The sequence below is a fragment of the Buteo buteo genome, chromosome 23 (genome assembly GCF_964188355.1).
Source record: "Buteo buteo chromosome 23, bButBut1.hap1.1, whole genome shotgun sequence".
NCBI classification, from domain to species: Eukaryota; Metazoa; Chordata; class Aves; order Accipitriformes; family Accipitridae; genus Buteo; species Buteo buteo.
In genome coordinates, this window is record NC_134193.1 from 14,841,639 (window position 1) to 14,867,202 (window position 25,564).

A 25,564-nucleotide genomic window follows, 5' to 3' on the forward strand; every position below is an offset into this window, starting at 1 on the left:
TGGGCTTCAACCGAATGAACATCAAGGGTCAAGGATAAAGGAAAGACCCTTCATGCACTGCCAACTGTGACAACAGGGAGGGGGAAGAAACCAATGCACCGTAACGTAATGAGGCACGGCACTCACCGAGGCTGCTGGGACCCTGTTGACTATGGGGGTGTCCATCACATCCATAAAAGCGACACAGTCCACTGCAAACTGCCACCTGGGCTTTGCCACCCGGGGATTTCCATAGTCAGCCATCTGAGCCTGGACAGCCGGGGGTAGGAACCCACCTCCCACACCGATGCTTCCGCGGGCATCACACAACCGCATGGCAAACACGAGTTCGCACACATGTGCCGGACACACACGGCACGCATGCTTGGCATTCCCGTCTCCCCTGGAGGTTTTAATTGTGCTGAAAAGGACGGGAACACACACTACCGCAGGGTAGTGCAAAGCTTCAAGCAACCCAGCCCTGCCCCGCAGGACCCCCCCGCGCTGTGTGGGCCAAGCAGGGGCTCAGCCGGCGGCTCCCGGCGCTGCCGCGGTACCCGCACCCTGCTCCGCTCCCCAGCGCCCGGGCACCGGCTCCTCCCAACGACGGCTGAACACGACGCAGATTTAGAAGCGATAGGACCGTCCCCTCCTTGAGCGAAGCTTGCCAAACCGCCTTCTCTCCCATCCCCGGTTTCCAGGAGCTAAACCCATCAGGACTATTGAGCTCACAGCTTCGTCACCACTTTGAGAGTTTCTGCAGCCTGGCAAAGGGGGTGAGATCCACCCCGAGGTTTGGCACGACGCTATGATCTTAATCTCACCCTGTCCTATAGCAAGGGCCTTCGACAGCCTAACAACCCCAGGAACAAGCTGAAGCAGACAAAGCACGAGGCTCTTCAGCCTCCGCAAAAGTCAGCTTCCATCTCTGGCAGCGATTTAAGGACACAGCTGAAGGTCACCGTACCTTTGTAAAGCACATTACATGTTCCCGACGTACACCTCCCTCCTGTCCACCCCCATACGCTATTTTGAAAGCGATTTGCTCTCCTTAAGGCTCCCTTATTCGTTTGCACATCTCCCACAAAACAATTCATACCAATAGCCTTTTCTTCCTTCCTTCCTTTTTGCTGGCACAAATTGCAGTGGGGAAAAAAGACGTTGTTTGGCTTAAAAATTACGACGACAACAACAAAAAAAAAGTCGTCTACTGAACAATATGAGCAATGTTTGGGTAAAAATACATTGCAACGGAGATGGGAAGCGGCAGCGTTCGTTCCACCCCCAGCGCAGCCAGGAGAGCTGTACCCTTCCCAGACACATAGGCTGGTTATGGGGGGCTGTTTTGAGGAGGTACCAAAACTAGTATCTCACCAGCTTCAGTGGCCAGGACAGATTCTCCGAAACAGAATCCCAGGCTTGGATCAGTGCAACCACCCACAACCTGTACTTAAGAGACGCGCTAGCTGTGTACTTCCACTGGTTGCACTTGGATGGTGCCTCCACCATCCCAGGACGTTCCCAAAGGTCCAGCACGAGAGACAAGGAACTGAAAAACCCCTTTGACTGTGCAACCTGTTTTCTGCCAGCTGAGGCAGGATGGAGCTGGTGGTGATGGAAATGCTCTATAGCCCTTGGAAACAAACCCTCAACCTCACGGAGATATTTGAGGGTCTTCAGACGTGGCCTCAGAGGATGCCAATGAAGCAGCCGTACCACTCACTGCAGAACTCCCCTCAGGCTAAGCGAACACTCCTGTGCCCCACAGAGACCCTATATCCACCGAGGACCTGGCAGCCCCACTCAATGCTGCACGGGACCCTGGTAGGGCAGGGGAAGGGCAGCAGCTTCTCCCCAAAACAGGCTCAATACCTCGTGCTGCTGCTGGGAGAGCTGGACAGCCCCACAGCTTGGTTTTTGCAGCACGTTAAAACAGAGCAGTGAGGCTTAAGGTCTGCAGAAGTGCCAGCTTCCCCAGGTCTCCCAGTCTTTGGTGTCTGGCTTAAAGTTTCGATCCCCGGAGCCACGACAGTCCCTGTACTCCTCACACAGCACTTGCACTCCTATAGCTGCAGGGAAAGACTATAAAGGCAACAGCAGCTTCTGTTAGAGCTTCCCACGCTAGGTATTGAGTAAAACATATTTTTTAAAAATATAGGTTTTTAAGCATCTGATTTTCCCATCCCTCTCTTTGATTTCTGAGAGTCAGAGGGCAAGTTATCGATTCCTCAACATTACCAGTGCTTAAAATGCTCCCAGAGTTTTGGAGAGAGGAGTAACTCACAGAGCGGCTCAAGAGCTGCTCGACTGAGCATGCCGCTTCACTGGAATCAAAGTGTTTTGCAAGAACACGTCAAACTCAATCAAGGATTAAATAGAAAAGTTTGGGTGCAATTAGAATTCAAGGTTGGTGGGATTTTTACCTCCTGACCCGTGCACGCATTCGTGACGGCACCCACAGCCATGTGTAGGACACAGCCACCCCATCTCAGACACCAGCTCTTCTCCATGCCCACCTCCTGCCCTCTCACTAACTGCTTCCAGTATTTTTCAAATAAGCCGCTTTTTCTAGGCACAGGGGAGGGTAGTCTCCTGGGAATCACTGACACTGGCTCGAAAGGTCTAATGCATCATCACATCCATAATGCACCACGTAAACATCAGGTATGTGCAATGCAGTTTAACAACATTATAATTGTAACCTCCAAATCAAACCTCTGAGTTTCAATAAGCTCATTTTGCTGTTTCTGGATCGATATTTTGGAAATTTTTATTCTACAAAGTATTTCAAGAAATCGACTTTCTGATCCTATTTGGGATGAGCATAAATTTCACAATACTGGAAGTCTTCCACATGGTGGAAACCCTGTTTTCTCACCAGCTCTAAATAATGGGTGTTTGTTGCTTTTCGAAGCATGAAATAAGCAACGGTGTTTGTTCTGAAACTGGGATGTGGACTGATTTTCAACAGTGCCACCCCGAAGGTACTAGGCTCCAGAAAGCAGAGAGCTTTACTAGCATAAAATTAGGCAATTACACTGATGCCTATGTGATGATGGTGGGATAGATTTGTACAACAGCTTCACACATATTGGGACGAAAACACATTTGGAGAGCAACTTCCTGCCACAGAGCATGATGGATATGGCAAAAACATGAGAAACACTGAGAACTGTAGCTCTCCATGTCTTTCTCCAGCTGCCAAACACCTCTACCACCTCTCAAGCAAGAGTCTCTGTCCCCATGGGTCCCCTGCTCTCCATTAGTCCACATCATATGCTACGTGCAGGCACACTGTGTCCAAGAAACACTGGGAGACTGCTGGCTGCATTACACAACCAACGCAGGAGATATATATATATGGATATATATATTTAAAATAAAAATATATATATACATAAAAACATCAAAACAAAGCACAAATAACCACACGTACCCATACATCAGGGGACCAAGCACCTCCTGCAATGCATACATCTCCAAGCCATCCTTAGGTGAACCCATCAGGGGAAATGACAAACGTGGCACTGCGCGCTTTGCTGGAACTGGCCCCCAGCCCAGCCTGCCAACGTGGCACGAGGGAGGATCAATCTCTCCCCAAGAAGCTCTTTTACACAGAGGGGTTTTCAGACGCGGCAACAGAGGGATATGGGAACCCAGCAGCATTTTGAAAACAGGCTTGTGTTCCATCCATCTCGACTTTTTCTTTCTTTTCTCTCCCAGCCCTTTTTGTTGAATTTTAAAATAGAGAAGGTATAAATTTTTTGAACATAGGTATTAATACATAGAAATTAATACATTAATAGGTTATTATATACATTAATAAAACTCTTGGTATAAAAATAGATTTTCACACGTAAAAATCTAATTTTAATTGCAAATTGGAGGGGGAAGGTAGCAGAAGAAAAGATAAAACTTTATTCGAGATGTCTCCTTTGAAGGAAACTGAACAAATGTACTTTCCTCCTTCATATATTCATGAGATGACTGCTTCCCTATCCCGTTCTCCACCACCCTCAGCTCTGGGCTCGGAGCCAGCACAGTCCTTATCTGGTACGAGGCAGGGAAAAAAAAAACCTGATAGGATCAGAAGTTTTCAGTAGTTTAACAAATCTGCCAAAAAAAAAAAGTCTCCATTGGTTTTTAATAAAGCTTGGGGCGTGTGACGGAGAAGGGGGGATGCCAGGAGAGGCTGGTGTGCAGCACGAGAGGCGGATGGGGACCTGGGCTGGGTCAGCGTCCCACAATGGGGACGGGGACCCCGGGGAGCACGAGGGCACCCCACAACCCCTCTGACCACACACCCGCTCTTTGCTTTTCTTCTTTATTGCAAAGCTTTGCCATTCCACCCATCGACAGAGAGCAGGAGGTAATATCTGCAGCTCCTGTCCTTGTTACAAGCAGGGTGAGCTGCTCCTCAAACCGGCAGGACCCAGGGAACACCCAGCCCGCTGGGAAGGGGCACCTGGAGCCAGAGCACACGGCAGCACCCTCCCAGCACCGGCTGCCCTGACCCTTCTTCATCCTCTCTCCAGTCACGGTGCTCAATCGCTTCCCAGCTAATTGCCTCCACTCATGTGTGCAAACTAACCGTTTACTGGAAAATGCCACGGAATGTTAATTTCATTCGGAATTGGGTAATTGCAAAGCACTTCCATTTTTTTATTATAGGAAATGAATAAGCATTGTATTAATAGCATCGTTTCCAACTCCGACCACAATAACGGCCCCATCGACGGAGGCTGCGAGTTATTCATCACCCTGCACTTCCCCTGCCTTTCTACCTTCCTCCTTGCCCTTCCACCCGCCACACTCCTGACTTCCCATGATGGTAATTAAGATAACGCAATATAATTATAAACACATCGCGACAGACCAAACGCTTAAGAGCCACTGTCCAACGGTTCCCACCTCTGCCTTGCACCTTCGCATAACAAGCACCTTGCAAAAGCAGATGGGTCTCTTGTGCTCCTCGGGCTGCTACCAGCTGGGTTTGACCTTCCCAGGAGCTGTTTCTGACCAGGAAACCCACCGCTCTTCTACGGGGCAAAGACTTTTCTAGCACACCCCTCCCCTGACACCTACAGGGCATTGCAGATTGGGATGTTCAGCCTGCAGAAGAGAAGGCGCCGGGGAGACCTTATTGTTGTCCTTCAATACTTAAAGGGGGCTTATAAGGTGAGGACAGACTTTTTAGTAGGGCCTGTTGCGATAGGACAAGGGGTAATGCTTTTAAACTAAAGGAGGATAGACTCAGACTAGATATAAAGGAAGAAATTTTTTACAATGAGGGTGGTGAAACCCTGGCAGAGGTTGCCCAGAGAGGTGGTAGATGCCCCAACCCTGGAAACATTCCAGGTCAGGCTGGACGGGGCTCTGAGCAACCTGATCTAGTTGAATATGTCCCTGCTCATTGCAGGGGGGTTGGACTAGATGATCTTTAAAGGTCCCTTCCAACCCAAACCATTCTGTGATTTGTTCTTTTACGCCATTTCTTCTGCAAGCAAAAGTCTTTGGCCATGGGACGCTGCCCCATCTTCCCCTGCCCCAGCACCATGAAGGTCCAGGCCACCAGAGACTGCTTCCCACCATCTCTGCTCTAATGAAACCGTTCACTTACCTTTTTTTATGAGACACTGCAACTTTTTCGCTTACGTGGCGAGCAGAGAGGAGCAGGGAAGATGGGCAGACCCTCAGCAGCAGCTAATGCTCCTCAAGTTATAAAATAATTGAAAAGTTAAATAAGAACACCCTGGAGAAAGCTTCCTGATTTGGTGCTAACGGGCACATGAAGCGGCCCAGGCTAATGTTGCGTGGAGGAGAGACACCAGCTTGAGAGCACAGTGCTGACCTCCAGCTTCCTTTCTCCATCACACATCTACAACTCCACAAATCCAGAGGAAAAACTGCCCTATGGAGCCAGCTGGGGCAGAGACCCACCGAGGGCAGGAGAAAGCCCCGACCCCATCTGACCGAGGAACCACTGCTGGGCGATGAACCTGGAGGCAGCAGCACTTTGGCATCTGTAAAATGACCGTGAGCGAGTCCCAGCACCCCTAGGGATGGGTATGGGCAGAGAACAGCAACAGCCAGCAAACCGGGGTGGGACATGTGGCTCAGTGACCCCTCTCTGGTCTCAACCACCACCCAGCTCCCTGCTTGGCAGTGCGGCGCAGAACAAATTTGTTAGTCAGAAATGAAATTTCCTTCGCCCAACCAGCAAGGTGATACCTTCCCATGGTACGGGCAACCCTGTGCCACATGCTGGGGAGAACAAGGGAGCAACGTCAACCCCGAGAAGGGCAAACCACCAAAACCCCGTATTGCAATGGGGCCAAGGAGCTTCAGCCGCGCACGCGTGGCACAAACACCCCCAGAAGGAGACCCCTGCCGTGGCAGGGACCAACCGTCCCCCACACCGGGAAGCACATGGGTGCAGGAAAGAAGGAGCCAAGAGCCGGTTTGTTAGCTCAGGAGAAGACCTGGAGCTGAGGGAATGCCCAGAGAGCCCAGGCTATCAAAAGCAAACTATTTCCAAGCCACGGGGGTGAGGCAGAGAGGCTGAGCACAGCCAGACCCTGCAGGACCCCATGGGTGAGTCACAGCAAACGCTGTAACTCAGCGGGGCCGTCAGAAAGGATTGATTTGAAGCACCTTGTTAATAAGTTTCCTCTCCCGCTGGTCCTTCGGGTAGGTCACTGCCTAATGATAAATGGGGCTGGAAGGTGCCTGCAGACCTAATATCAGCGCAGGTGCCCGGCCTCGATCCATCTTCCTTAGGAGCCAGCTGACAAAACTAACTGTCTCGGTGCCGCAGCCAGGTAAAACACAACTGATAGGAAGAGGAGATGCAAACAGAGCGAAGAGCTGGTGCTGCAGCTGCCCTCCTCGCTCCCCTCCCCATAAAACCCATAAGCCCAGTACGGACCGATGGGCAGAACATCTCGTACACACCGACCGGCAGAGCCGCAAGGCTGCTAAAAGCCAAGGTGAAGAAGCACTGAACATCATGGACCGAGACAAACCTATTGCTCTCATGCAGGTGACAGGACCCAGAGCAGCCTCAGCTCTAGGCCACGCATCCCAGGGGCTGCCCAAGTGCTCACTAGCATCTATATATTTCCAGCAGAAATGGGGAACATTGTCAGATTGTTCTCCTTCATCCCAGACCCCACACCCTCTTTTCTCCTGGCCTCCCTGACTTCAGAAAGCGGTAGCAGGTTTTTGCTCCGTGCTGACACCATGGAAGGACAGACCTGGGCAGAGCTGAAGCTCTCCCAGGTCCTCTGCGTTGCACGCAAGGCAGCTGCAAGATGCAACCCAGCACAGAAACCCAGGAGAGGAGAGGACACTTGAGATCCCCCAGGGTTTCCCAAGGGGAATAAAGAGCCACCATATTTTTTTTAGATTTTGCATCTTAAAGTTAATCCTGGTCAACAACTGGCCTACAACCCAGCTACGCCTTAAATAATGTAGTGCTTTATCAAACATTCATAGCAGTGCACAAAGTGATGAACAACGCGCGCCTGGCATTTATATAAATATAGTTCCTGATGGCTTGTTTTCCTTGGACAGCCAAAACTTCACAGCTTATCTTCTGTGAGCTTGTGATTTAGCCTGGATGAAAAACACTTTGGACATCTGGGAAAACAGGGCTATTGCACACGCAACTGCCACGACATCTCCACCAGGCATCAGCAGCCCCACAAAACCCAATAAAAACCCACGTTAAAAGAGCGTTGCTGACCTGAGGAGTCACAAGCCATGCAGCTGTGGCTGGGAGATGGGGATGACCACAGGTATTTCTTCTCACAAGATGTCGGGCAGCATTGGGGTGAGACCAGCCCAAGCCTCGCAAAGTGGTGATAAACTAGCAGGACTTCAAAAAACCGCCACCCCTTCAGGATGCTCAGGAAAATATTGGCATATTAAACCACCCCTTTTCTCTTCCATTCCCTACGGCACCATCAGAAGCCACTTTTCCGTCTGCTTCTTCCCGTCTCTGTCTCATGAAATCAGTGAGCGGGATACAGCGAAGGGAGGGAAGAAAAACAAGAAAACCACATCAGGAAATCCAACCTACCAGCCTTTTCTCAACAGCAACACTTGCTATAGGCCAGGAAGAGCCCTGGCTGGCCTGAGATGTTTAAAGCCTTAATCAGTCATTAAGCACATACCAACACAGCATCTCCCTCAGCCAGGGGGACGCAAGACCAAAGGAGACCACCAGCCCCCGGGAGCTTTCCCATCCCTTCTGACCCGCTGCTGGAGGCAGGAGGCACATTGAATACAGCTCTTTTTGGGGACACCTCCTGGGCACGCTCCTGCACATCTGTGATACTGCCTTCGGCCACTTTCATGGGGGACGTAAGGGATGGGGAGCGTGTCCCGCAGGACCACCAGGCCAAGAGACCATCATTCCCTCCCCCCACTTTGGTGAGGACAACCCAAATTTGGGATGGAGGCAACCAGTTCGATGTGATAGGATGATCAAAATAAACCTAAAACTCCAGCCTGGCAGCTCTGCATTTAAAGCTTGAAAGGAAATTAACATATTAATATATTAATTATGACTGTGTTTATCTCTCTGGAAAGCAAAGCTTTTTCCTGGCAGGTAGGGACATTTTCAAATCAACATTAAAGTCAGAGCTGGCATCACCATAAAACTGAAGGACCCAATGGCATATCTGTTGTAACCTCTGCAACTGGAGCCCCTGTTCTCTTCGTTAATGCACTCAAATCAGTTGGAATTAAGCATGTTGGACCTAAAAACCTGTTTAATTTCTCTAATAACTAGAGACACTGGCTAAGCACGTGCTCAAATGCTTTTCTGAATTGGGACCCAATTCCTACCCTGTTGGGCCTCTTTTTTCTTTTTTTTTTTTATTATTTCTTTAAAGCTGAAATTTGCAGCAGGGTTTTTCAGCCAGAAATAGCGGACTGCAAAAACCACTTTCCACTGGCAAGCTATGTGAATATACATTTTCAAAGGTCTCTGTAAATTACGCAAGGAATTGGCGGGGATTAGAGCCGGGAAAAGCTGATCACGTACAAAGAGGGTCACGATCCCATCAGGTCACTGGAAAGAAGACAGAGCCCCAAGACATATCAGATGCCAGCCTGACGTACTGTCCCATTTTAGCCTCCAGTCCCAGCAAACATTAAGCCGTCGTTTTATTTATTAAAGGCTCAGAAAGCCTCCGGTTAATGCTTGGATTCAGGGTGGCACTGCATCTGCCTACCCGAGCGAACGGCAGCTGCAGACAGCGGCTCCCAGCCCCGGCACGGCAGCGTGGGCACCAGGGACGCACGCCCCGGCACGGCGGTGATCTCCCTGCCAGGCACTGTCCCCTCGAGGATACTGGTCCGTCAGCTCGGGGACGGCAGCATCAGGCCAGTCATCTCACTCCTGTTGCCCATGAGCTCTCCATTCTCCATCAGGGAGGACACCACCACCGCCCCGTCCGTTACAAGGGCATCGCCTCTGACTCACAACCTGTCTTTAAACCTCACCTCCAAGATAGAGCTCGTATATCCGTCATGAACAGCAACTCTAGGGCACAGCTTAACTACCTGCCCTCCTCTTCCACATCTCAGCCCCCCAAATGTCCCTCTCCCCAGCCCTGACGCCGTGCCCTCGGGCCAGAGCGCTGCCTTACCTCTCCCTAGAGGAGTCTTCACTGGGAGGCGAAGATGATGACTGAGATGCAGCCACCAGAACAGCTGCTCCAGCGTTGGCGGGTGGCATAGGAAGCTCCGTCTCCTCATCCGCTGCCTGCCTTTTGCTGTTATCACAAACCTAAGCTGTCTGTCTCCCCTGCCAAAAGCCCTTCTCCCGCAGTTCCCCTGGACTGCATCACCCAGAGCAGTTTGGCTGGGAGGGTGTTGGGACCACAGCCCCTTACATTAGCAGTTCTTGATGTTTCCTCATGCTGCCCTGTCTGCTGTCTGGCTTGGTTCCCCTCTCCAACTCACAGATGAGGACTGGACCATGAAGTGACATGACATGGGTTACCAAAGCAGCCAGTGGCAAAGTGGAGCTGGAGCTACATCTCCAGGCTCACTCTAGGTGCTAGACCATCTCCCAGGCATGCTCAAAAGCCTCTCGCTATCGCTACAGAGAAGAGCATCCATGGATTAAGTAAGAGAAACTTCAGAGGTTTACCTAAGTTAACACAGCAGGTGAGAAGAAAGTCCAGGAGATATGAATTCAAGATGACTGCACAACCATGCCTTTGATATGCCTACGGTATTAATCATCGCTACCATCGGTAATAAGTCCTGTCTCCTGTCTAGACTTGGAGGCCATACCTAGACTGCAGAGTCTGTGAAGCCAGCACAAAGGCTGCTTGAAAAGTTCTTTTTTTGAACATGAAAGAAACTGAGAAAATAAAGATGGGTCCTTTGTTGCAGGACTGGAATTGCAGATACTCGATTTTCAAGTCTGACATCTATTTTCTCCTCAGTTTTCACCAGGCAGAAGTTCTGCTTCTCACTGATCCTTAAGAGATTTGGTTTGGCAAGATCTTCTCATTGGGAAACTTGTGGGTAACCCCATATTCAGGCTTGCTGGACTTTTATCTGCCTTAATTTTACTAAATCCATCTCTGTGCATCCAACGTGTCTCAACTGGAGACATAGTGGTGCTGCCTGGAATGGACTGGGGGCCAAACCCCCTCGAACAGCACTTGAGGGACAGAAGCAAAGGGCTCCTGCCGCTGTAGGATGAAACCATGTCAGTAAAGATGAGTGCCAGGTGTGTTAAAAGATAAAAGCAAGTTAGGAATTCCCAAAGGGCTGGAGAGCTTGAGGCCATCTGCTCGGGAAAGGCAGGAGAGCAGAAATCATTGGGAGCACGGACTGGAACTACCCAGAGAAGTGAGGACAGAGGCAGTAAGGACAGTGACATCACCTGCACAAATTTACCCAAATCCCCTTAATCACAGAACGCTGTGTACGCACAGGGACTGGGTTCAGACATGGGGGTCTCCCCAGCAAAGACCAAGACCCCAGAAACCCCACCCCACACCAGCAGACCCCACTCGGCACCATGCACGCCCATGGGGCAAGAAACCCCTGGAGACCTTCTAATTGCCAGAGAGAACCCAAAGCCACAAGGAGAGGGCATGGCTCCCTTTCCACACCAGCACAAAGGCATCTTTTTGGCTAATTAGGACTGCCTGGCTATTGCCTCCTTCCTTGCTCCATTTCATTTTATTATATTAATAGAAAAAAGACTACTTTTCTCCTTAAACTGCCTCGAATTTTTCTTCTGTCTAAATTCATCTGGGCTCTGCGCAATGTCACCAGGTCAGTTTGTGCTCCTGCTGCAATTCTAATTTTGTCAGCTTTCCATTTTCTAGGGAGTTGGGGGATTTTTCTTTCTTTCTTCCCCACCCCCACTTCCCCCCAAGTCAAAAATGATTTTGCATAACAGTAATAATGTTAATGGCCCTGCACAGCGCATCCAGATTACAACTGCAGCTAGGGAGAAATAAACATCTCATCTTTGCCCTGCTGTTTATCTACCCGCAGCAGAGCCTGGTATCAGGTCAGAACCTGTAATTTCATTAACTTTATCACTCAGATGCGCTTGTTACTAGATGTCATTATTCAGCACATTGCTCCCGTGTTTTGTTTGTGCTGGGCTTCACTTTAGATGCTCCGGCACTGTGCAGGAGCAGCCCTCCCATCCGCATTGCTGCAGAGCACTGCCTCAAGACTTGGGAGGAAAGTTTGGCTTGCTGATCTGTGCTCTGCTTGCCCATGATTTGCAAAACATTTCTGCTGCTCGACCTCCCAGGCAGGGACTTCTCTCCCATTGCGCAGGGCTGTACATAGAGTCATCCAGTACAACTCCCTACCTGACCCGATATATCCAGAAGCAACACATGGGGAACGAGAAACCACGCTCTTCCTCGCGGAAAGGGCAATCGAGCCCAACAGCCGCACAGCGCAGGGTGTGCAAATCCCAAATGATGGAAAGCACCCGCCACCAGCGCAACTCCGCACCTGCAAATCAATCACTGCCCAGCACGTGGGGGAAAGCAAGCAGCGCAGGCAGGTGGAGGGCGAGCCAAAATGCTCCATCTTCATTGGATTTGCCATCCCTGGTAATTAATGCTAGGAAGTGACACTTGAAAGAGCCTCTAGTGACAGCCCCAGTGATGATACCATTTGGAGCCCGCTGACAAGTCCCAGCTGATGTCTTATCACAACACTACACTGCAAGAGCAGCAAGAAGAGCTTTTCCCTCGGGCACTGACGGACTCCCTGGGATGCGGGCACAGCTCCTCACCCGGCCCCGATGATCGCACTGAAACCTGGCGGCTCCAGCCATGCAGCCGGGCACCAGAGGGAAGGCTGACCCTGTCCCTGAGCTAGGGCCATGCTCCAGCTGGGTTTTCCTTGACACATCCATCTTCGATCTACCTGTAAAACTGTGCCCGAGGAGAACTGATTTCCAGCCCCATGGGATCTCCAGGTACGCGGTGTTTGCTCACACCAACTGCAGAGTTTCTCCACCCCACCTGCCGCATCCCGCGGGAATCCCAGCTGCATCTGCTGCTCGCGGGCAGGTCGAAGCGCCTGTGTGCGCAGCACATCCAGCGCCTCCCGAATCACCGTGTTTCCCACGTGTGTGCAAACCAGGCCAGAGTGCAAAGCCCACAGCACGTATAGTTCTATTTCTAGTCTAGAAATCCTAGATCTGAACTACAGCCACCTTGTCCTTGGCAATCCAGGCTCTGACCAGCTTCAGCAGAGATGAGTAACTAGCACATACCGTAGCTTGACTCCTTGAGCAAAGCCTCACCCAAGACGGAAAAGCGCCCGTCTGGGAGGAAACACACGGTGAACCGGCTTGGTTTGGAAGGATCAGACCAGGCAAGGCACAAACCTGCCTCAATCCAAGGTGCAAAGCCCGACAGCATCACAACCTGAACTGGTGGGAGCATTTGCGAACACATTTCACAGCGTGGCATAGCTCTTGCAGCCCCAGCTTGGGGGATTTTTCAGTCAGTATAAGAAGTTCTTTATTGCCAATTCCTGAAGCCCTCAGATAGTTTAATATTCTGCCCTAGATCTTGTTTACTATTATGTTTTGAAGAGGACTGAAATGCAGTTACTGCTGTCTTCCCCAGTCACACAACTCTAAATAATTTATAGAAAAGCAAAACAAAGAAGAGAATATGAAAGAACAAAAAAGGTAGCTCAGTTACGATATATGAAGGCATTCATTTGTTCATTCTCACTGAGCAGAGGGTTGGGGAAACATCTCTTAACACCATGGGCTGGTAACAGCCAGCCGTACACAAAGGGGGATGCCAACAGGGATGCTCAGATCAGCACTCGAGCACGGCAGATGGACCCATGGGCACCTCCGCGTTTGTTTGCACAACGATAACCATCGCCATCATAATAATCTTGTTTAAAAGAGGAAAGAGTAAAAAGCACTTTATGGGTGGAAGAAACACAACCTCACTCACCACTTATGACCATCACGAGTGCAGAGACCTGCTTTCCAAACACAATGCATCATCTGGGCTCTCCCTGGCTCTGTTGGTTGGAGCCGCAATCTCCTCCACAGAGCTGAGGAGAGTCCCTGTCCCCATCCCCGTCCCCCAGCACAGCCATCGTGGGTGCTCCAACAGGGACTGTTCAGGCTTTGTGGGAATCCCGCATGGCCACAGAAGGGAAAGATGGGTTCAGCGTCACCCAAAAGCCCCTTCCCTGCACAGAGCAAGCCGGCACATCCCTTCCTTGCTCCTGCTGCAGTCACTCAGCAATTAGCACTAACGTACTTTGCTTTTGTTTATTCACATAGATTTTACTGTGCATTGCAGGTGAACAATATTAAACGGCTACTAACGATGTTTCAGTAAGCAGAGGTGGGTATTGCAGCTTCTGAGACAGACTTTAAAAATGCAGGCAATCAAGTGTGCATTAGCTGAAACGCTCTGGGGAAAGCGCTGCTCTTCTCCACACAGGAGAAGCATCCCCCCCGAGTCACGTAGTTGTACCCATGCAGCCTGCAGTCCTTCCATCCCTGTGCACAGGCAGGGGGGCAGCACCCAGACCCTGTCTGGCCCTCTCGGCGACAGTTCTCCAAGTGCAGAGAACAGAACAACATGGTTCAGCAGCACGAGTTTTATTTGCGGTTAAGAGAATAACTAAATAAAGAGAAGCCAGTCTAGACTGCTTTATACAGGCTCTCACACTGGCCTCCTCCTAGAGACCCTGAGCGCCGTCCAGGAGTGCATTAAGAGACATCACCAGGATCTGTCACCCACGGTTTGGTCTCTCCTCCTCTCCCAGGAGAAGCTGTCCAGGCAGGTAACGTGCCTCTCCAGCTGCTCAGCCTGCAGGAGCACTGCTAAGCCTTGTCCATACAGACTCTCCTCTGCTCCCGCGTACCTGGTATGGCCAGCAACGGGTGCCATCACATCCACTGTGACCACAGAGGACCCTGTCTCTGTCCATCCTACTGTGTCCAACCTTTGGCTACTCGCTGTGCCTACACTGGACCGCTTTACCCCATCAATACTTTCCTTCTGAGCTGGGCAGAGCTTTGGGGAGAGGGAACCAGAACTCCTCCAAATCCCAGCCCTGCACCTTCAGGGAAGGCACAAAGCACCTCACCTGCTCAGGAACAGGCACCCCAGCCCAGCTCTTGCTGCCCAGCTCCCCGCAGCTACTACCAGGGGATTTATACCTTACAACAGCAGCATTATCCAATATTATACCTTACAAGCAATCAGCACCATAGGGACAGGCAGCAGCCAGAACCCACACCTGTGGAATTGTATAGGCTTCTTTCTGATCTGACCTACAGATGCTATATAACACTCTACCTGCCAGGCCAAACACCACGGGTGGGAAATGGTTCACATTTGGGGTCTGTATCCATCCATCAGATCCACATGGATTCTGCTCTGAGCTTCTTCCCGCAATGAGAATTTTCTGATCTGCCATTTCCAACTCCACACAGGGCTCCTATGTGCTTGCCTTAAATCTACAGCCCTGATGATTTTGTTTGCGGGTGACTACAGGATCATTTGTCTGATTGCTCAGAGAATAAAGCACAGGGGATGTTTTGCCGCTAGTGGAAAATACAGCTTTATGGAGCAGCTCTCCGAGGAGCATCAAGGCTCAGCAGGCTGGCGGAGCCCCAGCGCACCAACACATTCGCTCGCTAGAACTGATGCCCTACTTGACAGCAAGGCAATGAACATCTCTGCCACCTAGAGAGTAAAGACTGGCCTGATTGATGCCCACGTGCTAGCACTCACCCACGGCAATAAGTTAGGATGAATCCCAGCATTCCCATCCTGTTGAGGAGACAGGAGTTCCGGCGCTGCTGGAACAGCAGAAACAACTCCTCTGTGCTGCCCCGTGCATGGTACTGCACAAATCCAGGGCAAAAGAGCAATTCCCTCCCTCGGGAAATGCCAGCTCTGCTCTGCCAGCCAAGGCATCCCCTAACCCGCTGGGTGTTTCACAGTGGTCTCTGCTATTGCTAGGACAAGATACACCACCAAGCCTGAAAGCAGAGCCACCAGCTTCCCATCTCATCATGCTGAGCAGGCTCAGGTTGGAAACAGGAGACTGGTTTTGGAAGAGGATGTTGACAAAGGAGATGGGTCAAATCCTATGAATCCATATCTCCATGGAGCTCCCAAGCACACAGCTCACACGCTCCTGCAGCACCTGAACCACCAGCAAAGCACAGTCGGGGAGTGCTGCGAAAGCAGGGGACCTGGTCCTTGGGGCCGGCAATGACAGCTGAGAGCTCACAGCTACTGTGCCTCAGTTTCCCCAGCACCATCCAGAGGCGATTCCCCCCTCAGGAAAGGCAGCTCCAGGACAGGGTCTGCAAACCACCTTGTAGATGACAGCTGAGGACCACAGCCTGGAGAGCCAAGTGCCAGCGACAGGGGCTAAATATGGATGAGCCACCCTCTCTAGGTGACACCGCACAGGACAGACACCCTGGCAGGGGATGGGAGAGGGAAAGAAAAAAGGGAAAAGCCACAAACCTTTCTTTTCATAGTCAGGCTTCTCCTCTCCACCCCGGCCCAGGCTCTCCAGCGTCCGCGTCACCTGGCTGCCAAATTCATCCTCCCTGGTGCTGGGCTCTGCCCGCCGCGGGGTCTCCTCCTCCTCCTCGTCCTCGTAGTCATCCAGGATGGGGGTCTCGCGGATGGGCACCCCGATGACCGAGTTGTGGGCCTGGAGGCGCGAGTTGCGGAAACTCTCACGGGCCTGGGGGCCCAGCAGCACCGAGGGGATGTAGTGGATCTCGTGGGTGGCCTCCGTGCTGGCGCTCTTCTGCGGGATGCGGCGGCGCTTGTGCCAGCGCCGCTGGGCGTACAGAGCCACCATGAAGACCAAGAGGAGCAGGAGCAGCGCAATCAGCCCACCCTGCGGAGGAGAGCAAAGAGCATGGGTCAGGAGATGCACGGGGCACAGGGATGGGTCAGGAGATGCTGTGGCCAGTGTCCACGGACCCTCTCCCCTTCCACCCCCAGAGCACCCTTTCATCAACACTCCACGAACCGCACGCAGGCGGGTTCACGGAGCAGCCACCTCTGGGGCAGGACATCACGGGCAGGCGGAGCAGGCTGCCGGAGGTGTCCTTTAGCTGGGGACAGCACAGCGACACCCCCGGCTCAGCTCTGCCCACTCTCCCGGGGACTTTGTTCTTACCACACACCCCTCGGGTCCCCACAGCCCCCCAGCTCACCCACACGCACAGTGGCCCGAGGTGGGCGAGCCCCCCCCTCCCACGGGGAGATGGGAAAGGAGGCAATTGCATCCCACCGCTTAAGAGAAAAAACCTCATTAAAACAACCCAGCCACCGACACGGGAGCAGTAAAGCCTCAGCAGAGACACACAACATTTCACACAAACAACGGTGCGTGGTGCCATTTGTTGCAACCGCCGCTCCCCAGGGCACGGTTACTCTGGCTCCATCACTTCTGGTTGTGATTTGCCTATGGTTTCAACGAGACTTCACCTGCAGACCTGGGGGCACAGCACAACGTATTCCAGACCAAGACCTTCTTTGCAAATCTCTCCTCTTCCCCCACCTCCAAATTTTATTCAATACCGCTCCCAACTACATTACCATAAAAAATAAAAAAAATAGTATCTTTACCAAAAAAAACAAACTTCCTAAATATCTATATGCTTGTGGAAGTGGCCTCCCAAGGGAGCCAGGCCTGCATCTGGCTGTGCTGGAGGTTAAATTCAGCCAGTCGTTCAGCCCTGCACCGGCAAGAGCTGTGCCTTGTGCCAGCTTCCAGCCTCTTAATCTCCGCAGCGTCGGAGCAATTTTATCCCGTGGAAGACAAGCAAAGCAGGGCATGTAAATCAGGAGTGGTGTGAGCAATCGGGGCTTTGCAGCATGACACGGAACAGCCAGGGCAGGGCAGTCGTTTCTTTGGCACAGTGGATGCTACAGCCCAGAACTTTACAGAGCGTGCAAAAGCAAAGCGGAGACATGCAAGTATTTCCTCTGCATTTGATACAAAGCACCATGCTCTACCCAGAGCGCGGCTCCGACTTGTAAACAGGATCAGCTGTGAAGAGGTGGCATTCAAAACTGCAGCTCACAGGATGAATTAGCTGGGGAGAGGCCTCGGGAGCAGGAGCAGAGGAGAGATGCTTCCCTGGACCATCCCGGCACCACGACCCACCACAGAGAGGAACCCAGCCCAGCATCTCCCATCAGAACCCCCCGCCTCTCCCCCGAGATCAGCACTAATGGGAGAAGGGCTCAGGGATTCAGGAGGACATTGCTCAGCTTGACTTCCCTAATTTAGGTGACAGGCACCATCAGGAGAGGCAGCTTGGTGTCCAGGAGATGCTCAGGGGTCTCTGTGTGGGAGAAGGGCAGGGCTCGCTGAGCCGACCGGGCTCATGCCCTGCAGTACCGAGCACCTGAAAGACCAGTGGGATGAGGACCCTACCTGGCCTTCCACACTCAGAAGCAAGAAACAGCATAGACACCTCAGTCTGGAAGAGCAGAAACGTGTTTCCTCGGGTCAGCAGCACCTGATGCACAGAGACCCCTGAGCACCACAGCAGCTCCCCAGCACGAGCCACCCGCACCCCCGCGGCACCGAATAGGGGCCGTTTCCTTGGAAGCCTGCTCTGCAGGAGAGAAACCACAGCACACCAGACCCTCCAAAAGGGAAGCCCAGTGACAAGGACACAGCAGGGCCATGAAATTCAACACTACCAACCACGCTGCAACATCAGGTCCGGCTCGAGTGCAGGCATTCTTCCAGCAAAATGAGGGCTTTTGCGTTACAGAAGCATTTCAGAACAACACTCGTGGACGTGACTACTGAGAAAAGCCTTCTCCGAGGCCTCACCACCAAGTCCCCGAGCTGGACGTCGCTCATTGCGCTCTCTGCAACTGCGAAATGGCTGCAGGGCAGAGCAGGGCAGAGCACGCCGCTCCCACAGCCACACAGGCACTCGCCCTCCCTGGGAAAGCACAACCCGAGACAACCCAGATGCTTGGAAAAGGCCAGGGTGACTGAGAAAGCCCTGCACGAGAAGCAGCTTTGCCAGCTGGACCCAGGAAAGGGGTCCGGGCACCCCTGGCAGTGCCGGGGCCGTGCATCTGTCTGCCTGGGCTCACCTTGTGTCTGCCCCCAGGAAACGGCTTGGAGCAAATAAACCTGTCAGCAGATTAAATTAAAGATCTCTCTGCTTGGGAGAAATTACAAAAAGGTGTAAAGGCACAGAGGTTATTAGTGTGTCGTTCCCCCCGCCTCCGCAGCTCGGGAATGACAGGGTCGGCTCAAGGAAGCCAAGGGCTCCCAGCCCAACCCGGCCACGGCTCCTGCATCCTTTGGGGATGAGGCAGAGATCTCTGCTCTGCCAGCCACTGAGACGATGGTCCCCTCTCTGCCTGGGGAAGGCCAGGGGTGCCCGTGCCAGCCCCTCTGGTGAGCACCCATGGGCTCATAGCAGGCAGCTCAGTTTCAACGTGCTCCTTTCGTCCCTGACCCCGTGCCAGCAGCTGCTTGTTGAACCACACCGCACGCACTGGGAGAGCTTCCTGGGAAAAAGGAAAAAAAAAAAAAAAGAAAAAAAAAGAGTCAAACTTAGGAGGCATTCAAGCCAGCCTCATTTTAATCTATTTTTCATGTTAAATTATCCAACTGAGGGAGCGGGAGAGAGAAAGGGGAAGGAAGGGATAATATGAGAAATGTTTTATTTGACAATGTGTCATTCGGAAACTGATTATTTCTGTCTCCGAGCTTTTTAATATTCCCAAACAATGGCCGAGCCGCACGGGGATTTGGTATTCTAAGGCTGGATTTATAATACTCTGTTCTGCAGTGATAAGAACACGGGCCTTTAATCCTCTGAGCTGTGAACATGCATATTCTCCCACGTAATGTCCTTCCCGACGCGCTCCCGCGTGCCCTGCGCCGGCTGAGCAGGAGCCACCGGGCGCCGGAGGGCTGCTGGGACCCCCAGGGGAGGAGGAGGGATGGGAGGAAGAGGATGGGGGAGAAGAGGGCTGGTGGGGACAACCCCTGCGTCTGCAGAACCGCAGGGCTCGCGGCACTGGAGCAAACCTCAGCTGAAGCTGGAAAGCAGCAAGGCTGGGACTTATTTGAAGTACAAAAGGAAAACCGATGGAAGAAGCCACCTCAAAGACCAAGAGATCAGGCGCTCATATAAATTATGAAGGCTGGCAAGCTGCCGACCCAGAGGGCGATCACTGTTTGGGCATCCGTCCGACACGCTGAACAATTTCTGAGCAGCAAGAGGATGCACGTGCTTCTTCAAACACAAGCCACCACCCTTCCCTACCAAAGCCCTGAAAGACGAGGGAATCCTGCTGCTCCTCTGGGATCTGGACAAACTTGCTTGCAAAAGGCTCCGGTCTTTCCTGGTCAGCTCTGCTCCCCATTGTAGGGTGGACGTGGCGTGGGTCCCCGTAGGAGTCCGCCAGCCCTGCAGCTTTGCAGCCAAACACAGCACAACCGCAGCGACACAGCCCAGCCGTTACGAAAGCAAGCCCCGTGGTCTGCCAGCCGCTGCGCCAAAAAGGGCTGAAATCACAGAAGAAGGTCCCAGGCTGGAAGAGAACACTGTTTGGGCTGGCCAGACCTGTTACACCAAAGCATCGCTTCTGCAGGTCAAAGCAAAACCGGTGCAAAACAGCACAGCATTCAGCCCGGCGCTGACCTGAACCCCTTCTACCACTTCTGCTGAACACTGATGCAAGGTTTTGCCCTGGGGGAAAAAAATATCCTGATTTCTTTTCTAACTTTGAAGCCACTATTGCTCCCGCATGACATCCAAAACCAATTATTGCCCCACATTGTGCTGACAACCAGCCCCATCGTTACCTACCCGCTGCTGGGTGAAACGGGGCTCTCGCAGCCCAGGGCCATCGCTCACTCCAAGGACGGTCCCCTGGGACAGCCGGGCTCTGCCCAGCACAAATCCTGCACCAAAGCCCCCCCCATCGCACGCTGCAGCTTCAGAGAGCTGAGGAGAGCGGGACCCTGATGCTGGAGCATCACATCGCCCTGCGTCGTCCCAGCAGGTGAACCACGGTAAGCAAATAGGTATCAGCAATAACCACACAATCCTCGGAGCTCTTCATGCTGTGTACTTTTTCCTTTCTTTCCTTTTTGGCCGTGAAGGTAATTAAACACTAGAACAATTTAGCAAGGGTTGTAGTGGATTATCCATCACTGTCAATTTTTTTTTTGTTTTGTTTTGTTTTTTAAATCAAGCCTGGATGCTTTCAGAAAAGTTATGCTTTATTTCAAATGAGAAATAAGGGCTTCAGAGAGTTCTTGTGCCTTGTGCGGCACTGGAGGGCAGAGCAGATGACCCCACAGTCCCTTCTGGTCTTCCACTGCCCCAATTTTGTCATTCCCACATTTCAGCTCTATAGCACCTTACCTCTCTTTCAAGCATTTCATCCCCTCCCAGGTCAACCCAGACACGGAAAGCACCACCAGACCCTGAACACAAGCGGGCAGGTAAGGCACGTCCGCCGAACGGCACACCGAAGGGGGAGATGCCACCAGCACAGACCAAACCTCGGACCTCTGCAGCTCGGTACACAAACCTCTCCTGGCTCATCTCTGCCATTGCCGAGGGCTGTAATAAAGCAGCGCTCAATGAGCAAGTGTAGCAAACATTTGCATTAGGTTTTAGCCATGCTGTAATTTGAGCTAACGGATTTCTAATTAATTTAACTAAAAGCGATGGCCAACGGCAGCACAGAGACCCTATAAATGCCGTTTCACCAGGCAGAGGCTTGCTCCTGGGCACAGATCCTCCGAAGCCACATCCCAAGGCAAACCACAACCAGAAGCAGAGCTCAGATCACCCGCATTAGCCATTATAACAGTGCCTGTTAATTGGTAATCAATTCTCACAGCCAAACCCTCTGCTGCAGCCAAACTCAGAGAAGACACCCATCGGTGCCCAAGCTGGCTGGGGGGCAGCCCCTGGTCTCTTCATCCTCTCCCTCCCAGCTCCACCAGCAGGTCTCTTTGCCAGGCCAGACCCCAAATAAGGACCCCCATGCCTGCACCCCAACCAAGCTGCACTCGCAAGAGCTTTGGAAGCAAAATACCACATTTAACATGTTGGGTTGCATGGTGTCTGCTTCTTCCCTTTCCAGATCAAACCTCCGCACCATACTAGCTTCTCCCTAGGACTCCTTTGCCTTATTGCTCTTTTTCTCTTTGCTGCACCTCTCAATTTAAATATTTCTCCCGCAAATCTTAATTAACATGCTGTTTGCACCTTCTTTCAGATCATTAACGATGAAAAATAAGGCTGATCTCTGCAGACATCTCTCGGAGCCTTCCCTCTCCTGCGCACTGCCGTTTATCATGACCTCCTCTGCACCCTGCTGCCTCCTCGCCCTCCCGGGGCACAGGACATACCCGCAGATGGCACACAATCCCTTTGGCTTTAAAGAAACAGCAGGGCTGGGGAAAGGAATTTATAGTTTGCTCTTCCCTAGAGTGGGGATAACACCAGCCTCCGGCTGTCATGCCCATAAATGGGGGAGTTTGGGCTGTTTCCCTGCAAAAACAAGGTTTCTGCACCCACGGCACCTCCGTCTGCCTCTCCGTCCTCCCCCTCTTGTGTCCGTTGGCCCATTGCAACCAAGTCTAAAAAGGCAAAAGAGGTCCCAGAAATACCAACAGCCCTTCAGCTCTGTGATAAGAGGAGATCAGCAGAGGAAAGAGGCCCCGGATCGCCCCGTCCACTGATGCAGGTCGCACACGAGGGCAGGGAGGAGTTCTCGGAGCCAACCGAACGCAGGCGAGGAGGGAGAGGGCAGCAGAGAAACAGGGCTTTGGGAAACAGGCTGTGCAAGAAGCAGTCACATCTCCTGCAAGAGGAAAGCAGGGCTCATGGATAGAATGGAGCAATAGCACCTGGAGTTGGGGAAGGTGCCGGATCCTGTCGCGGGAGATGCTCCCGTGGGCGCAGACCTGACCAAGCCTGCTCGGTCCTCACACAGCCTCTGCCAGCAGAAGGGACGTGACAACGTAAACCAGGGATGGAAAGATGCTTACTCTGAAGTTGGGAGCTTGACTTGCAGCAAGGATTGTTCAGGAAGAAACGTAATGCCAAAAAGCATAACGCTCCCGGGAGAGCTGGGACAGCTCAGTCACTGGAGGTCACCTGCCCAAAGTGCAGAGCGGCGCTGGCACGCCGTGGGGACGTGGGGGTCCTGCAACTGCCCCTCCTGAGAGGACGCAGCTTTTGTCTGGAGGACAAGTTGCCCACCCCATCCGTGAATCTCAACCACCCTCTGACAGCACGTACCCCCACGCGCTGCGGGGCTCAGTAAATGAGTCCGTGGGCAGGTGAGCATCAGGCAGGGAAACTGAGGCAGAGCATGACGATGAGACCACCAAGGACAGACAACAAGTCAGCATGAAGGACAGTGAGGAATAGATGAACACCAGGATTAAAAAAACAAACAAACCCCCAAAAAACCAAAACCACACATAAAAACCACTCCCCCTCAAACCACCAAACAAAAACAAACAAACAAAAAAAAACCCAACAAAACCCCTACACACCACAAAAAAACCCCACAAACCTCTAAAGAGATCTGGATCTAGTCCTGATCTCAAAACCACTTGACCCCACCTCTCCATAAAAGACAGCAATGCTACAGGGCAAATCTACTGAAAAATACAGCATTTTCTCCCTGTACGCTTCAAATCCCCATATGAGCAACGCTTCACCAAGGTGCTTAACCACACGCTTAACTTTAAATCTGTGTTTAATTCCCATAACAGTCCATGAGACTACAGCATACGCCTCAGCACTTTGCTGAGCAGGAATGGCTGCTTGAATTGTGGCCCGAAGAGAACCGTATTATGTCTTTTTTCTCCTCTTTCCACAGCTCTTACAACATCATCAAGCTCCAGCGATAATGGGCCACTGTCTTCTGTTGTTGTCGTTATCACAACCATGTCACCTAACCGTGCCTAGAGCCAACAGCACCCATGAACCACCCTCTCCAAAAGGGCTTATACGGGTGCAAGGGAGTGCAGGATCTGGCCCAGGGGTTTAAAAGGAGGGGTTCCTGCAGGTTTGCTTCATCTGGCCCGTGCAGATCCATCATACACAGCTGTTCTGCTTGCCATGCCGTATGTAAACGCATTGGGCATAAATTTAATAGCATATACAGTCCTGCAAAGTATAACACACGCACAAGAGATGAGAATTACAGTTGCTGTGGGAACCATAACTTTAAAATCTCTGACTCTTCCGCGTTAAAAAAAAGTAACGAGTCAGGCAAAAAGTCACATTTCCATATAATTTTTTTTTTTTAAGCCACACTGAATTTTGTTTTGCTGTTTCATCCAAGAACAGAAACAAAAAGAAGGAGTGAACCTGCCAATCAGCCTTTCTGTGCCGTTCAGACATGCAATGTGATGTTCCAGTAAATGTTTATTTGAATGGTCTCCCAGGCACCGGCTGTATGCAAGCACCAAAATACACAGCCCTCAATCACACCGAACAAGCCTGCATATCCCGAGCTGCACATCTTGCTAGGATAACAATTCAAAATTACTCCTAATCCATTTTTATGATGTTAAAAAAAGGGCATTTATTTGCAGTGAACTGAAAGAGGAAAGCTGGAGGTGATTTTATTAAGCACCTGATTGCTAGCTCTTTTTAAAGCCAGAGCGCAGATTGCATAAATTGTGATTTTAATGCGTGCTAAACGGTTCACCTAAATCGGCTGACCTGCTAACCCAGAGCTTGCCCTCAGAGAGGGAAGATTTTAAAATGCATAAGGTCTCGTGCGTTCACGCTCATGTTTCCCTAATGTGGGCAGGCTGGCTGAGTGCAAAGCGGAGACAAAAACAAGAGCTTTCCCCCCACAAAGAGTTTCAGTTACTGAGCCCCATCCCTCCTCCCCACCGAGCTTGTCAGAGACCCCTGCACATCCTCATCCTGCTCAGCTTGTTTACACCCGGTACCTGAATTGCATTTTCCAAAAGGGAGGAAAAATTCCCTTGAGTGAAGAACAACCAACCCTGCCTTCAAATAAAACAGGTCACCACATCCACGGGAAGCCTCTCCCAGCGCAGGCGAGGTCTCGCGAGCGCAGACCACCACGTGTTGCAGGTTGAGAGCGCCTGGGGTTCACCAACGCACAAAGCACCTCTTAATTAAACGCGGGGCTAAAGGCAAGGCCCTCGAAACCAGCAAGCATGAAGCCACCACCCACGCAACGTCCCTCTCTGCACCGTCTTCAGACCAGAGCCCAAACCCCGACAGCTCATGGGGACCCAGCTCGGGCAAGGAGCATCCCAATGGCCAGTGGAGCTGCCCTGCGGTCGCATCCCGGCAAAGGTAGCCCCTGCTGGGAGCAGAGCAAATGGGAATCCACCCGATATCAAGGAAGACCACCAAAGAGACTGTGTGTAGCCCTAATACCTTCCCAAATGACAAAGAGCAGCAACGAAGTCCTCCAAGACTTGGTTTTGGCTTGGTTTCACTGGAATTGCCAGTAACAGCAACTTGGCCATGCCTGCTTTGTCTGATACTAGTGGGGAACATGTCCCTGCCCCACCTCTGCTCCCTCCAGAGCTTCCCATCTTACAGCAGAGATGGTCACTTGGGGATTCCTCCTCGTCAGAGCCCTCCAACAGACCTGCAGATTTGCACCTTGCACCCCTGGGCAGGGAGAGCTGGCCCCAGGGGAGCCTGAACCTGTCTCACCCTGCACACCCCTCCTCTTGCTTTGGGGGCAGACAGTGCTGCCTACGGGAACATCTCATGGGGTTTTTCCAGACTTTCCTGCCCTGAGCTGTGGACCGAGCTCTGCCCATGCAGGTGCTCCATCCACCAGCAGAGCATCTGGCACAATGCCCTCGGCTGCAGCAGCCAAGCCACACTGCTCTGTGGTTTTCTGGAGCCACTTTTATCACGTTCATGCTTTACCCATTGCCCAGCAGAGGCCACAAACACCTCCACAGCTTCTGCCCAAGCTGGTGCCTTCTCCTCCACAAAAAAAATGCAGAATATTCATTTTAGCATCTGATG

General features: G+C 51.9%; 1 protein-coding gene across 1 annotated transcript in view; it reads right to left on the bottom strand.

Annotated features, from left to right (window-relative positions):
• Nucleotides 1-25,564, bottom strand: part of ASTN2 (astrotactin 2) — a 360,290-nt gene that overhangs the window by 251,383 nt on the left and 83,343 nt on the right. Inside the window, exon 3 of the mRNA XM_075056199.1 lies at nucleotides 16,017-16,401. Within this exon, the coding sequence (XP_074912300.1) occupies nucleotides 16,017-16,401 (385 nt within the window). The remainder of the gene's footprint in view (nucleotides 1-16,016; nucleotides 16,402-25,564) is intronic.